Raw genomic sequence first — 15455 nt, forward strand, 5'->3', positions numbered from 1 at the left:
TAGGTTTAAAATATGGAAGTAATCTTCCCCGAAGACCTCATGCTCCTTTTTTTTGAAAACCATTTTTACTCTGAAAAGTCACAGAATAGTATAAAGAAGTACATACCTTCACCTAGATTTTCCATAGTCAGCATTTTGCCACATTTGCTTTATATATGTTTTTTCTATATGGATATATAAACAAACTTTTTTCTGTACAATTTAAAGGTAAGTTGCAGACTTGATGCTCTTTTATCCCGAAATATTTCAGTGTGTATTTCCTAAAAACATGGACAGTCTCTTGTATAACCAATATAAACGTCAAAATCAGGAAATTAGCACAGGTGGTTTATTTTGTAGAAGATAGTATCTCAGTTTGGGTTTCTTTGATGTGTTCTCATGATTGGATTTAGATTGTGCATTTTTGGCAGGAATATCACAGAAGTGATACTGTGTCCTTTTCAGTGCGTCATGTCAGAAGTCACATGATGTCTTTTGCTGGAGATGTTTAACTTTGATCACTTGGTTAAGGTGGTGCCTGCCCATTTTCTCTTGCAGAGTTACTCCTCCCCCACCCCCATCTCCCCATCATAATTGTTATTATACGTACAGTTGACCCTTGAACAATGTTGGTAGGGGCACCAACCCTCCATGCAGTCCAAGTCTAACTTCATAGTTGGCCCTCCATATTCGTGGTTCCACATTCATGGATTCAGCCAACGGCAGATCATGTAGTACTATAGCACGTATTTAGTTAAAATATTCCGGGTATAAGTGGGCACTCACATTTCAAACCTGTGTTGTCCAAGGGTCAACTGTATCTTGTAGAGAGATACTTTAAGACTGTGGAAATATCCTGTTTTCTCACCAGATTTTCACCTAGTATTTAAGCGTCCTTGATGATTTTTGACTGAAATGATCATTACTTATGATGTTTGCCAAATGGTCCTGTATTTCGGATTTTTAACTCTTGAATTAACTGTTGTTATGTGTTGAATGCTAAAGTAGCTCTCAAGCTTGTGTACATATATGTCCTAACGAATTTGAGGCTCAGTTATTTGTATGGCATTTTTTTTTTCCTTTGCCATGTTTTTTCTTAAAGACAATTTTTTAAGAGCAGTTTCAGGTTCACAGCAAAATGAAGAGGAAGGTGCGGAGATCTCCCTGTACCCTCTGCCCTCACACAGGCAGTCTTCCCTGTTATCAAGGTCCCCCACCAGAGTGGTACATTTGTTACAATGGATGGACCTACCTTGACACATCATCATCATCCAAAGTAGATAGTCTACATTAGGGTTTACTCTTTGGACAAAGGTATAATGACATGTATCCATCATTATAGTATCATTCAGAGTATTTTCACTGCCCTAAACATCCTCCGCGCTCTGCCTGCTCATTCCTCCCCTGCCCTGCCACCAACCTCGTGCCTCAACCCCTGGCTCATAGGGCTTTTTTATGCTTTGCCCATCTTTTGACTGGGTCGTTGTCAAATTAGAAGTTAATAACTTGCCCTTTATAAGACATTTTTTTCCTAATTTGTTTAATATCTTGGTTAAGGGCATACGCTCCGTGGCCAGATGGTCTACATTTAGACTCCATGTCTACTGCTTACTGTCTGCATAACCTTGGGCAAGTTATAAAATCTCTCAGTGTCTCACTTTCCTCATCAGTAAAATGGGGATAATATTATCTACCTTCTAGAGTTACTATGAGAATTAAATGACTTAACATATAAAGTTATTGGATACTCAGCAAATAATTGTTGAATTAATAAAAATAGTTTATTTTCATAAAAGATTTAACTGGAAATATTGATATTGGTAGTTAATATGAATCAGTCCCTAATTTAGATAATATTTTAGTTATCTGTGGTTTGGGAGATCATACGCCAAGGTTTATTTTCTTTATCTTGATTAATAAATTGGCAGTGAGGGTAACAGCCCACGTGAATGCAACCTAGCCATTGGGTATAGCATGACACAAGAAATAAGTAACATGATTACTTTTAACATTTTAATAACTTGATAAATATTCATTTTCATTTTCCTATTTAATTAACTTAAATTTGTTTTTTCATATTTATTTTTGAGGTACTGACCAAAGAGCAGATTTGTACTTGGAAGGAAAAGACCAGCTTGGGGGTTGGTTTCAGTCTTCCTTATTAACAAGCGTGGCAGCAAGGAATAAATCACCTTTTAAGTAAGTATTACACCTGAGCTAAACAAGTCAGCACACGGTTGAGTATTTCTACTGAATACTCGCCAGTGTGTGAAGAAGCACTGTGCTGAATAATATATATATGATAAAACACTGCCCTTAATTAGCTTACAGTCTGCAGTCTCAGGAGAGAAATAGGTTTGAAGTAAAAAAAAAAAAAAAAAAAAAAAAGAGACAAAAACGGAGACAGCAATACAGAGAAGCCTTGTCACTCCGATACAGATCATAATTCCTAGAAGAGGTAAAACCGGCATTGACTGGAGTAGTGGAGAAACCCACACGGATGGATGTGGAGAAGGATATTCTAGCTTGACTGAAGACAGCCTCAGTCAGATGTCCTTACATTTGTAATTTCCACAAGTGGCTAATGGATGGAAATATTTCTTCAGTGAATTTTATTAAATTAGGGATTCTTATTTAGCTACAGAGAATAGCTTTTCCTTATTCAAATATGTGAATAGAGGTTCTAATCAGAAAGATTCTTAAATAGCTTAAGATTTTTGCTATCTTACAATGAAAACCCATCTGACAATTTGCATGTTTTATGTTTCTTGTATAACATGCTTTTAAAAGTCAATAGAACAGCAGATATATTTCTCTCAAATTGTCCTTTTGAAGATAATTTTGTGGTGATAATTTTTTTTTTAAGACATACTTTTTCCTGGTTAGTTTTAATGATCAAAATCAGTACATAATAGATGCTCAGGAGATAACTGTTTAGTGAATGTAAACATAAAAATTTGTTTGTGTATAAGTAGAGAGCTTACTATTTAACTATCAGGATAAATAAGTAGCTGAGAATCAGACTTTGAAGAAAAGTTTTCATACATAATTTGTCAAGAAAAATGATTTTTATGTCAAACTAAGTTACTCTTTTTAAGCTGTGAGTCATCTTCAAAAAGACCATCATCATTGTGTTCATTATTATAATAGCTAATTTGTCTTCTTAGGACAGTGGTTGTTCATGGATTTACCCTTGGAGAAAAGGGAGAAAAGATGTCCAAGTCTCTCGGGAATGTCATTGATCCTGATGTTGTCATCAATGGAGGACAAGTAGGTGGTTCCCTAAAAATTCATTTTATTTTTGTTTTAAGGCTAAGTTGGCAGCCAGAACCCTTAATATAGTTACTTTAATGTAAAAAAAAAAAAAAAAAAAAAAAACCTCACAAAACTATCTTTTATACTAATAGCAAATGCTTTACCATGTTTTAAATCTAGACTCTTAAATGATACGTGATTTTTTTTCTTTTTTGGAAAAGGGCAGGGTTGGGATTGTGGCCCTTTTGACTCATTTCAGGTCTGAATCTCCAGTTAGGTCCTGAGCCATGCTATCCCTCTTTTAATTGTCTGAACTTTAAAACTTTATAAACTGTAGTTTTACAGTTAAACAGAAACAGTATAGGAAAAAAATTAGATCGCATCTTCTAAATGCATGTTTCAGGGAATTCCCTGGAGGCCCCGTGGTTAGGACTTGACGCTTTCCCCATGGGGGCCCAGGTTCGATCCCTGGTCGGGGAACTGAGATCCCCCAAGCTGCGCAGCCATAAATAAATGAATGAATGAATGATTGAATGTTTTATTATTATATTCTTGGAAATGATACACTTTAAAGCAGGTCATTAATGAACATCAATCTGGGGTTGCTGATGCTTTGGTTTATTTTGGAGTTGCTTTCAGAAAAGAAATCCCTTCTCTGTTATTTTACTCCCTTGGCTTTTTACTGCCTTTCTAGTGTCCAGTAATCAATTCTCTTTGTCGGAGTAGCTTGGGAATATTGAGAGGGAAAAGCAATCCTTCCCCTCCCCCGGCCGGCTCCCCCATCACAGACGCATCCGGGGCAGTACTCTGTCCACCTGCTGTCGTGGCTGTTCACGGACATGACAGGAAGCCGCTGAACGAGACTGCAGGCCGAACTCTCCCTTCTTGCAGTTTTGTTGTTGTTTTAGATTCAGCCTGATCTCTGAGATCGTCAGCCCTTGTTTCATTACAGTACAGGTATATTTGTGCTTGCATTTTGCTCAAACGTTTCTGAATAGGAGTCTTACCTAAAGCCTCTGTTCACCAAATTGTAATCGAAAGCCATTTATATGTTTATATGTATTTTTCCCTCAATGAAAAGGATCAAAGCAAAGAGCCTCCCTATGGTGCTGATGTCCTTCGCTGGTGGGTCGCTGAGTCCAACGTCTTCACTGAAGTGATAATTAGTCCATCTGTACTGAATGCTGCCAGAGATGACATTAGCAAGGTCAGAGTCACTACTCTTTCTATTATGTACTATTCCCGAATGAAAAGTTCACTGAGTCGTTGTTAAAAAAAAAATGAGGCACATTTTTGTTGGCACTTCACAGCTGAGTGAAAATGAGTTCTCCACATGTTATGAGCTTTTAAAAATATCCTGTGCTAATTTATTTGTTTAAAAATATAAGTAGTAATGCTGATAATTTTATACACTGTCTTTTTATATTTTATTTTAATATAATATGAAATTATACTAATTTTGTATACTTTTTATGTGCTCAATGACTGTGCACATTTATTCCATTTATTTTTACCTACACAACATTCTTACTGACACAGATGAACAAACTTGGGCCACTGAAAGGTGATTTGCCCTTAGATTTTAAAGAAATATAATGAAAATTCAGTTTTTATGTATAAAGTACAGTGGTTGTTTCTGCAACTGAGCTTTTGAAATGAGAGTTTGTTTTCTGCATTTGTAGTCTTATTATAGGAATGATATAAAGTATCCCATTAAGAAAGTAACATGAGTTGGATAAAAATTATAGAGAAAGAAAATAATTTTTCAGTAATAATTGAAGGACTCATATATTTTTTGACTGTATATTTTTTTCCTCAATATTTATAGCTTAGGAATACACTCCGCTTTCTTCTGGGAAATGTGGCTGGTTTCAACCCAGAAACAGATTCTATCCCTGTTAACAATATGTATGTCATAGACCAGTATATGCTACACTTACTGCAGGATTTAGCAAACAAGGTAAGTGTGCATTAATAAGCTTTTGGAAATAGCACAGTTGTATGTTGAAATTTGGGTTGTACACGAGTGGAACAAACCTTGTTAGAAATAGTATCTAAAAGCACTAAAAAAAGTTATACTTGATAAATTCCACATGGTCCTAGGTTGATTAGGTATGAAGTCTTATGATTTCTCTCCTGGTCTCTCAAAAGACTAGAGGAGTACCTGGTGGCAGCAGTAGGCCCAGGCCTCCCCTCAGACCACATTTTTCTCTTGAAATCAGTTCCATGTATTTCTTTAATAGGAAGGAATAAAATAGAGTTGTACTTTATTTAACTGTAGAAGTATAGAAATATACATCTCAAAAGTATAGAAATAACTGAAATGATGATTCCTATGTCTTATAAGATATCCTCTCATATATAAACACAAATATTTTGTGTTTTCTCAAAAATTGGAATTGCTTCCACATACCCTTAAGAGTCGTACATGGAGATTTTTGCCCAGTTTTACTTTTCAGGCATAAATGAAGGAACATTGGTAACTTAAATTCTTTGCTGTTTTAAAATAGTGTGGCTTCATCATTTAAAACCTGATCTTTTCATTTGATGTGTGTTCTTTTGTAGTTTTCAGGGTAGACTACTCAGTGTTTTCTGAGGATAGTGACTTCCATATCCAGAAATTACATTTTAAAGATCCTTAAGTGCTCTTGAGTTTTGCCTGTTTTGTATTTGTCTGCCTTTGAAACATATTTTGAAAAGGAACATCCTGTCTCATGATGACTTGCATTTTTATTTGCTTATCCTAGCTTCCAAATTTATTTTGGCTTTGTTCCCTAGATTACCGATTCATATAAGCAATATGACTTTGGAAAAGTTGTTCGGCTATTACGAGCATTTTATACCAGAGAACTCTCCAACTTTTATTTCAGCATAATCAAAGATAGGTAGGTATGACTGAATATTGAAATACTCAACAAACACTGCTTGAACGTCTACTCTGCTTGGCAGATGTTGGAAAGCAGAGGCGAGCAAGAGGGGCTGCCCTGTACCATTATTAAGAAGTTGGGTTCTTGAGACAAGTCTGATTAGGAAGTTTCATCCTGTCACTTACTAGCTTTATGAGCTGAGGCAACTTATCCTATGATCTCAGTTTTTTAATCTGTAAAATGGTGATGATAATACCTGTCTCAGAATGTGGAAATGAAAAGATACAATATAAGTAACGTGCTGAATGCTGTGTTTGACAGAGTCAGTGCTCAGTAAGTACTAGCTGTGAATATGAGGTAATGAACACCGTGCTTGTCCTCAGGAGTTTGCTGATCTTGAGGGGGGTATTTCTCAGAAGTATTCAGGCAGTTATTAATATAACGACATTGTATAACATCAGCGATGCCCTTTTAGAGACAGGCTTGGTGCTGTCTTCATGTTTTGCTCCAGAATGCAGGCGACACGGCGTGACTTTTTTTTTTTTTTTGGGGGTGTGTTGGGTCTTCGTTTCTGTGCGAGGGCTTTCTCTAGTTGCAGTGAGCGGGGGCCACTCTTCATCGCGGTGTGCGGGCCTCTCACTATCGCGGCCTCTCATTGCGGAGCACAGGCTCCAGACGCGCAGGCTCAGTAGTTGTGGCTCACGGGCCTAGTTGCTCCGTGGCATGTGGGATCTTCCCAGACCAGGGCTCGAACCCGTGTCCCCTGCATTGGCAGGCGGATTCTCAACCACTGCGCCACCAGGGATGCCCTACGGTGTGACTCTTGTGACAGTAACTGAGCCAGTGTGAGGTGTCAGCCCCAATCTGTCAGCACCTCAGGGACCGTCCCCTGGGACTGTAACTCCCAGCCCTTCCCTTGACACACCGATAGGGTCACAGGCGTGGGGAGTCACATTTTAAATACCATCAACTCACTTATTAATTTTCCTTTAACACAGTTGTCTAGATTCTAGCTATTATCAATCAGAAAAACAGAACTGGACATAGCATAGGTATGAGAGTTTTTGAGGAGGTGGGCACACTTGGAAGGCATAGAAGATGTTATCAAAAAAGTTGTATGATGGAATATTTTATCCTTTAATTAGAAGACGTTGGAGCCATAGGCTTAGGCACTGTCAGAATGAACCCAGCCTGAGGCAGATCCCATCTTGGCAGTCATCGTGTACAAAGTGTTGCCAACCGCTCAATAAGTTTTTCTTGAACAGGCTTTATTGTGAAAATGCAGATGATCCCAAACGACGCTCTTGTCAGACTGCATTAGCCGAAATTTTGGATGTAATGGTTCGTTCTTTTGCTCCCATTCTTCCTCACTTGGCTGAAGAGGTATTCCAGTACATACCTTACCTCAAAGGTAAGAAATACTTGATTTGTTCTCTGAATGAGAAAGACCCTGGCTGAGGGTGCAGCTTCTCATTTTATCTACTTCACATAAGAGGCACTTATTCATCTACAGTGACTGTTTTGTGGCATGGTGCATCTCGATCATTTAGTAGTTTCTGCACCTGTGTGTGGAGAAGGATGAATTTCAGCGTGGTCTTCATGCCACCTTAAAATGCTTTCTGAAATGTATTAGCAGCTTGATTATACTGAGAAATCACTTTTCTTAAATACCTTTATAAATGTCAGAAATATATTTTAGGCTTTTACTAAAACAAAGTATAGTGCCTGTTAGTGAATATTTTTATAATAGTTTTTTCTGTCTGGTTGTATTAAGCTTACAGAAAATTAGAAACTGTAGAATTTTAGAAAGAGGACAAAAGTCACTCATGATCTTACTTATAACCCAGAGACAACTACTGTAATATTGGGATATTTCTTTCTATTTTACTTTCTTCTAGGCATCCTTTGAGATCTCACTGTATGTCTTTATCCTTTGTTTACATTTCCAAATGTTGATATAAATGTTTGGTAAGCATTTAGGATGGCTCCGTGCTGTCATAAATAACAATTCTTATTTTCCATACATAGTAAATAATGGTTTGAGCTTTATATACACTTTAAAATACATGTAAATTGGTTAACTTTTTTTTTTTTTTAAGAACCCAAGAGTGTTTTTCGTACTGGCTGGATTAGAACCAGTTCTGTCTGGAAGAAGCCGGGGCTGGAGGAAGCAGTGGAGAGCGCGTGTGCGATGAGAGACTCGTTTCTCGGAAGCATCCCTGGCAGAAATGCCGCTGAGTACGAGGTCATCATTGTGATCGAGCCGGGACTGCTTTTTGAGATAATAGAAGTAAGCAGCAATTTGTTCCTTTTGAAATGGTGTTCATATCATACAGCTTCATGTGAAATTTAGTTTTAAAAAATCTCAGTGTAAATAATATATTTTTAAAAATTTATAAATTAGGATTTCTGTCTTCTAATCCTAGTATTAATCACTGATTCTTTGTTTCCGACTTCTCTGTGCTTCCTTTTTCTTCTCTTATGAAACATGTACTGTTGCTACTTATTTTTTATAGGTTGGGATGGGAAGGTGTAATAAAGTTCTATTTGAAATGTAAGCCCTCAGGGCTAATTAGACAATATGGCAGTCGTATCAGAATACACAAAAATCGGGAGCTTTCAGAATTTTGTCCATCTGGACCAGATTCAGAACAAATCCAAAAAAATATTTTTTATCTTTTTCTCATGAGATCTGAAGAAAATTCATTTGCTCCAGCAAATTATCATGTGATCTCAAAGCATTCATCCTATTTTTTAATTTTCAAAAGGGCCATCAGAAGTTTCTTCTTGGGATTCTTAGGGGTTGATTGGGCAGACTGACTTACAGCTTAACATAGACTCAAGATTTTTCTCTAGCTTTAACGTTTGAGAAGAAAATTGGTAGTGAATATGTTTTTTAAAAAAGTTTTACTGGTATCATAATTTACTAAAAAATGACCATCTCATTTGGTTGGAACTTCAATTTAAATTTTTAATAATATAATTAAATTGATTGAGATTTGAGGCTTGAAATTGCTAGTAGGTATAAGATTGTTGATCAGATAACAGAATTTTGATAAGATGTTCACATTTTAAAATTTACAAGTTGGGAAGCTGATGACTCCATTTTATGAGCCAGGAAACTGAGCCCCATTGAAGCTGTGACCTGGCTGGGGCTACACAGCCTAGTACTGGGCTTTTCCCCTACATGTCCTGTTTCCTTTGACTTCATTAGTTCTGAGTAATAAGCTGAAAACAACACAGCTTGTTTGGATCATTTATATTGGAAAAAAAATACTTGGGGATTTTCAAAAACGTGAATGTATTTTCCTTAGGAATTACACTAACTAGCTGTCTAATGGAGTCCTGGATCTATCAATTACTAACTGTATGAATTTGTTAAAACCAAATTAATCTCTGAATCTCCTCTTTTCTCATGAGCTGATTTTTTTTTCCTTAAGGAATTTTGTATTACTTAGCTCACACACTCGTTTTGAAGATGGAAATTACAACAGAAAATGTAAGAGTGCTTATCAGATATCCAGATTGTGTGCTTCAGAAGAGCTCTGTGCATTATTCAGATTGCCACCATTGGTCTACACTGCTAAAAGCAGATTCTTGTTTAGATAGTATCTTAACCCCTCTCCTACTGTAGGAAGCATGATACAGGGAAGAAGTATGGGCTCTGAGGTGGATAGACCTGGGCTGGAACTGCAGCTGCATCATTTTACTGGTCGGGAACGCCTGGCAAGTTAACCTCTCTGAGCAAGCTTGCTCACTTGTAAAATGGGGATAAAAAACACTGTAGCTGTTTTGTGATCATTACAAATACTGCATGGACATTTAGCATCTAGCAAAGTGAAGTGCCTGGCTTACAGTGTATTCTCAGTCAATACTATTGATTAGAAGTTTTTAGTTATAACCTTTTATACTAGTAAGAATTGATTTAGTTAATAGTATTAGCTCAGGAGGTAATGGTCCCAAAGGGTTCCTCACCAAACACAAGAACTTGCAGCATCTCTTTTTATAACCTGTTTATGGTAACAGCTTAATTTAGATAGATAGTAACTTGCAAATGCTCGTGCCCAGATGCTACAGGCTGAGGAGACTTCCAGCACCTCTCAGCTGAATGAATTAATGATGGCGTCCCAGACAACTCTGCTCTCGCAGGAACCACGAGCAGTAGCTGCAGATGTAACTGAGCTTAAAGGGACATTTCTAATCAACCTAGAAGGTAAGAAGGAGGTGACAGTAACACTGCTGTCTGGGGAACTGAATGATAATTATAGGTCATCTTCAGCTTTGCACTGGACTGCTTGTATTCTAAAGGCACATATACACTTGGACTACGGTTTTCTATGGAAGCAGTGTCAACAGTGGCCAGGTTTCTAAACTAGCTCTCAAAGTGCCGCACCTGCCGATCTTGGGAACACGGGTAGGGGGAGGAGAGGGAATAAGTCACTGTCACTGCATGTGAAGTCAGTCTACCTTACTTCGGTTGGCTTTTGTGCCCCTGTCCTTTGATACTTAGTCCTGCCCAGCCCTGCTACCCTTCCCCACTGTTGAGTCTAAAATTTCTTACTATGCTCACCCCAAATTAAAGTATTATGTAGCCACTGTTAATGAAGAATCAAGGAAGAAGTTTTATTGAACTCATTCCCGCATTGATATCTCATAAGCATTTTGTAGTTATTTGCTTGATAGGGGATTTTGTCAACTTAATTCATTCTCGTTGATGGAAAGGAGGCCGAGTAATGTTAACAGAGAAAAACATGCAGATATTTTGGGAAAAGTGATGCTGTGTTTTTCATAATAGCTTTTAGGTGCCAGCAGCAGGTGGGAGGCATCAGCTGAAATCTGAGGCCTGGCAGCATTGACCATGTTGTAGATTCTCGCTTAATGTGCTTGTCAAAATGTTAATCTACATTCTCTATGCAATGACTAGAAAATAATTTACTTCCTTTACTGTACATTACCAGTCTGAGGTCTATTCATTGTGGAGAAGTTTTTGTTTCCTTTTGTCCAAACCAAGAAGTTTAATGTGGGGACACTGCCACTGTCAGTCAGTCTAATTTGGCTCTTTTTAAAATTCTTAATCCAGTATGTAGCTGGAGAGGCGGTGTAGTTTATCACAACTGTACCCAGATGAAGAGCTAGAAGGCCTGCTCTGCCTGAGTAGATGCAGAACTCAGTGACCTGTGGAAAAATCAGCCTCGCAGGGTCTCAGATTCCTCGTCTCTCCCCAGTCAGTCAGGTTGTATGCGTCCACGGTCTTGGCTGTTTATGTACAAATGTGCAAATGAGGCAGTATTTTCCAAGGCAGGAAGGAGGAAGCTTTGAAAAAGCACCTGCCAACCAATTAAAAAATAGAGAGTTGTACAAGTTCAGTGGCCTATCAGAAATACTCCTCACGTGTTTTTCTTTCATAGGTGGTGATATTCGTGAAGAGTCTTCATATAAAGTAATTGTCATGCCAACTACCAAGGACAAATGCCCTCGCTGTTGGAAGTACACTGCTGAATCATCAGACACACTCTGTCCGCGATGCGCAGAAGTTGTGAGAGGGAAGTAATACCTCACTGTGTGTTGAGGGCTTTCTGAGCAAGAACTTCCTGACGGGACTGCCTGGGGGTTTAGGTGGATTGTTCACAGCACTGGAAAGAAATCCAAGATTTAGGTAATGAGTGGAAGAGTAAATGGTAGAGGATGAAAGTCAGTTATACAAGTTTTTTCTGCAACTAAATAAAAAATAATGTGTATATATACACATGGAAAAATATACCTATGCAGATGGCTCCATAATGGACTTCCTCAGAACATAGACACTGAAAATGCTTGCCTACAAATGTGGCTCAGCCGAAAATGTTTTATATTTTATCAATCTTCTGGACTCAGTATTTAAGTTCTATAATGTCTAAAAATAAAGGCACTTGGGAAATTACTGACTGATGGTGGTGCAAAAGTTGTGAATATCCAGTAAAAACCTGTGGTTTTGAAGGGGAATGGCAGAGGGGTGTCTCGCTTAAGAGATGACAAGAGTAATTTCACTCCGCCTTAACAGCACGCACCGGCCTTTTCAGAACAGCTAGTTTCTGGGTTGCCTCAGAAGGGAAGACATCACCAAGTTTGTTATTCTCCTGTAAGAGTGGAAAGTATCTTAATACTTACATTTATAGATGTTAAGGAAACAACATGAAAGCTGAAAATTTATTTCACTAATACACATAAAAGTTCATTACAATGAACAGACACAGAAAATAGCAGTATATACAGAATTTGACTACTTACAATACATTACAGTAGATAATAGGGCATTTTATAAACAATTCAGTACTGGATTAAAATCTTTCCAAGGATGGTTAATTCTGTTTAGCAGAAATATAGCAAGTCCATTCCTGTCAGGGTGAGAGAGGGCCTGCACTGTTGCTATTGAGTACTTTAAAAATATTTGTCTCTTATAAGTGAAATGAACCACAGCAACTGCTAAGTGAACTTATTATTCCATGCATGCTTAGTGTTATTAAATCTGAGTTTTCTGTGATTTTAAATTGTAATCAATTTTTTTTTAAAGAAAGCAATTTAAATTGAACAGTGTTTACTTTGACCTTAGTTTAATTTTTATAACAAAGGTGAAACACTTTTCTCCATACCTCATTTTTCTTTTTGCAAAAGCATGAACCATTTAGAAGCCTGGTGTGCTATATTCCTCTTCATCTGCATTTATCCTGTCTCTTCTAGTTCTACATCTAAATACAACCTGTAATGTAGAATTTATGATTATTTGAACGCTTTTGTTTTCCTTTGCATTATACAACAGAATTTAACAAGGTACAAAATGCCTATTTAATGTTCACGAGGAAAGGTGTATTGGGGGGGTGGTGGAAGTAGATCTAAGAAAACACTACTCACTGGTTATCGGTTTCCCACCAATAACTGCAGTATGTGCAACATAACCTGTTTCAGAAACTGTCCATTCTGTATAGTTATTTGTGGCTCTTTGTGGTTACACAATGCATACACAGGTATTTATTTTCCTTTCCTCTGTCAGATTTATTTTAAAAGCCCTTAATGAAGTAGTAAAATATTTAACTGTTTTTAACCATACAACTGAGAATTCAATTTTTAAATTCTTTGAAAGGCAAAGTTTAGGATTACAAATCTAACTAGACTCAATGATTTGTTACGGTTCTCGGAGCCACATTTCAGCTGATTAATATGCTCAGCAATCCCCAAATTTGATTACATGTCCTACTAGAATAAGTTCAGCCAGTTTTATTATCTAAAATGCTTATTAGATACCCTCTCCCCCAAAAGTGATAATGGAATCAAAGTGACTGATGTAATCTTTAAAAATGCCTGTAATTCCAAGTTTCTTTGACCAGCCTCCAAGATTCATAACTACTTTCAGAGTATTTAGAAAAGTCACAGAAAGAACTAATCTTTCAGAATACACACAAGTGACTATATAAAGCTAGACACGTTTACGAGAAATCATATGAATGTGTCTGGATGGGGCAGCAGAGATCCCAGCGGAGGCTGAGAGGCTAGACCAGCCCGAGGTCGTTTTCAGTGTTTCTATCGCAGCGTGTGCCTCAATCAGACATACAAGGCCCTCACCCCACGTCCTCAAGACATCTGAAAAATTAATCTTTCTAGATTTTATCGACAAATGAAACAGTAATTATTAAGTAAGTTTTAGACAGTTCTTATTTGGATGTGATCTCTTAGTTAAAAAGAATTTACATTGGGATATCCTCAAACATCAGACTTTTCCTTTATGTTCCTGATACAACGCCTCACATCTGTACTATTGCGAGAGTTGGCTTCTTCCTAAGGAAGTGAAGAAACAAACTTCTGTCTCACAGCGAGTTGCTATGAATAACAGCTGTGACCCAGGACATGTCAGTACTCGTACTGTATGGCTACATTGCAGAGATGTACCATAATAAGTACTTGGTGTTACTGTACAGCTCAAAGCACTTCTTACAGAGTTTTGGTTAATTTGGTTTTAATCACCAAATGATTATTCAGCACTTGGACTGCTCTAGGCACTACAGGGTACAAAACTAGTTGTATTCATCCTCTCAAGGCAGGTGGGGGGGGGTAGGTTCGCTGTAGTATCATCACTAAGCATTTTCTGTATTGTTCCTAAGAACAGGTAATATTACCAAATCCCAGAAGCAGACATCGCAAAACACTTGCAGGAAAAATAAAGTTGGACCTTAGATCTTTAGCATCTTTGCCCCTTTTTTTTAAACGTAAGTTTTACAAGATAATACATTTTTACAATTACCTGATGTGGATACAGCTTTGAATCTTGGCAAAAAGCAAATCTTAACTTGCATTTTAATTAATTTTGCTGTGTTGCTTGCATCTTAGGTTCTGTTTTGGCAAGAACAGCAGGTTAAGGGTTCTGTTTAGTGTCCATTCTGATGAATATATGACCTTGAACCCATGACTCCTCCACAGGCAGGGTCATCGTCCTCTGATGGCAACAGCATAACCTCTGGGAAAGAAACCTGTCAGCACCCAGATCTCCAGGGGGCAGTGCCCAGTACGGGGCCAAGCGTGATAACAAAAGCATTTTCCCGACGTTTGTTAAAAGGAAGTGGTGTATTTCTCTCATTTAACTGATGGGGACTATACGTGAACACGTTTAAATTTAATTACAATAACGTTTTGAGTACGAAATATAGAATGTTATAATAAGAACATAATCTGTAAATTATAACCAATTTTAAATAGCAAAGTTTAACAATAAAGCTACTTAAGTGCTCGAATTAAAAATAAACAGTAAAACATCTGCAAGAGGAATTAATAGTATAATTGATACTTGTTCATATTTTATCATCAGTATTAACCAAAGGAGGGGAATTTAGCCAAGACCGCACTTTTTAAAAGTAATAATGTATTTTTATTTATTTTACAAAAGGAAAAAAACCATATTCCCTCCATAAAATTCCAGATCTTACTGTGTAAAATAACCATGCACTAATTCATATTATCATCACACAATTTTAGACTGTTTACAGTAGATAAGTGTCATAAAGGAGGAATAGCTATGGCTTCCACAGCTTCCGTGAGGTGTAAGGCTAAACTGTACTGCCCGTGGTTTTCTGGTAAAAGCTCAATTACTTTATTTACTAGCTTAGCTGTTGTTGCAATTGGCACTTCTGTGTTTTGAAGATCCTGGGGGTTCTGCAAATGGGACACAAAAATAACCCGTCAGTTACATACAACTGAATCATCTTACTTGAACTTAAGAGTTAGCCAGAGAGTAATTTCCCAGTAAAAATGCTTTTCTTCAGAACTAAGTAGATTAAACTTAAAGTTTTCCTCCATGAAAAATGCATATAAGAAAACACCCAGGGGCCT

General features: G+C 37.4%; 2 protein-coding genes and 1 long non-coding RNA gene across 3 annotated transcripts in view; 2 read left to right on the forward strand and 1 right to left on the reverse strand.

Moving 5' to 3' along the window:
* IARS2 (isoleucyl-tRNA synthetase 2, mitochondrial) overlaps positions 1-12021 on the forward strand; it is a 74263-nt gene extending 62242 nt beyond the window's left edge. The window contains exons 15-23 of the mRNA XM_082426311.1: positions 2070-2178; positions 3147-3249; positions 4316-4441; positions 5063-5194; positions 6013-6119; positions 7367-7512; positions 8201-8391; positions 10170-10314; positions 11510-12021. Coding sequence (XP_082282437.1) covers positions 2070-2178; positions 3147-3249; positions 4316-4441; positions 5063-5194; positions 6013-6119; positions 7367-7512; positions 8201-8391; positions 10170-10314; positions 11510-11652 — 1202 coding nt within the window. The 3' untranslated portion in view covers positions 11653-12021. The remainder of the gene's footprint in view (positions 1-2069; positions 2179-3146; positions 3250-4315; positions 4442-5062; positions 5195-6012; positions 6120-7366; positions 7513-8200; positions 8392-10169; positions 10315-11509) is intronic.
* The window catches only part of LOC309644669, a 546086-nt gene that overhangs the window by 337942 nt on the left and 192689 nt on the right, over positions 1-15455 (forward strand). The window lies entirely within an intron of this gene.
* Positions 12274-15455, reverse strand: part of RAB3GAP2 (RAB3 GTPase activating non-catalytic protein subunit 2) — a 92363-nt gene continuing 89181 nt past the window's right edge. The window contains exon 35 of the mRNA XM_082426144.1: positions 12274-15278. Within this exon, the coding sequence (XP_082282270.1) occupies positions 15123-15278 (156 nt within the window). The 3' untranslated portion in view covers positions 12274-15122. The remainder of the gene's footprint in view (positions 15279-15455) is intronic.

The sequence above is a fragment of the Balaenoptera physalus genome (genome assembly GCF_965194825.1).
Source record: "Balaenoptera physalus genome assembly, chromosome: 1".
NCBI lineage: Eukaryota > Metazoa > Chordata > Mammalia > Artiodactyla > Balaenopteridae > Balaenoptera > Balaenoptera physalus.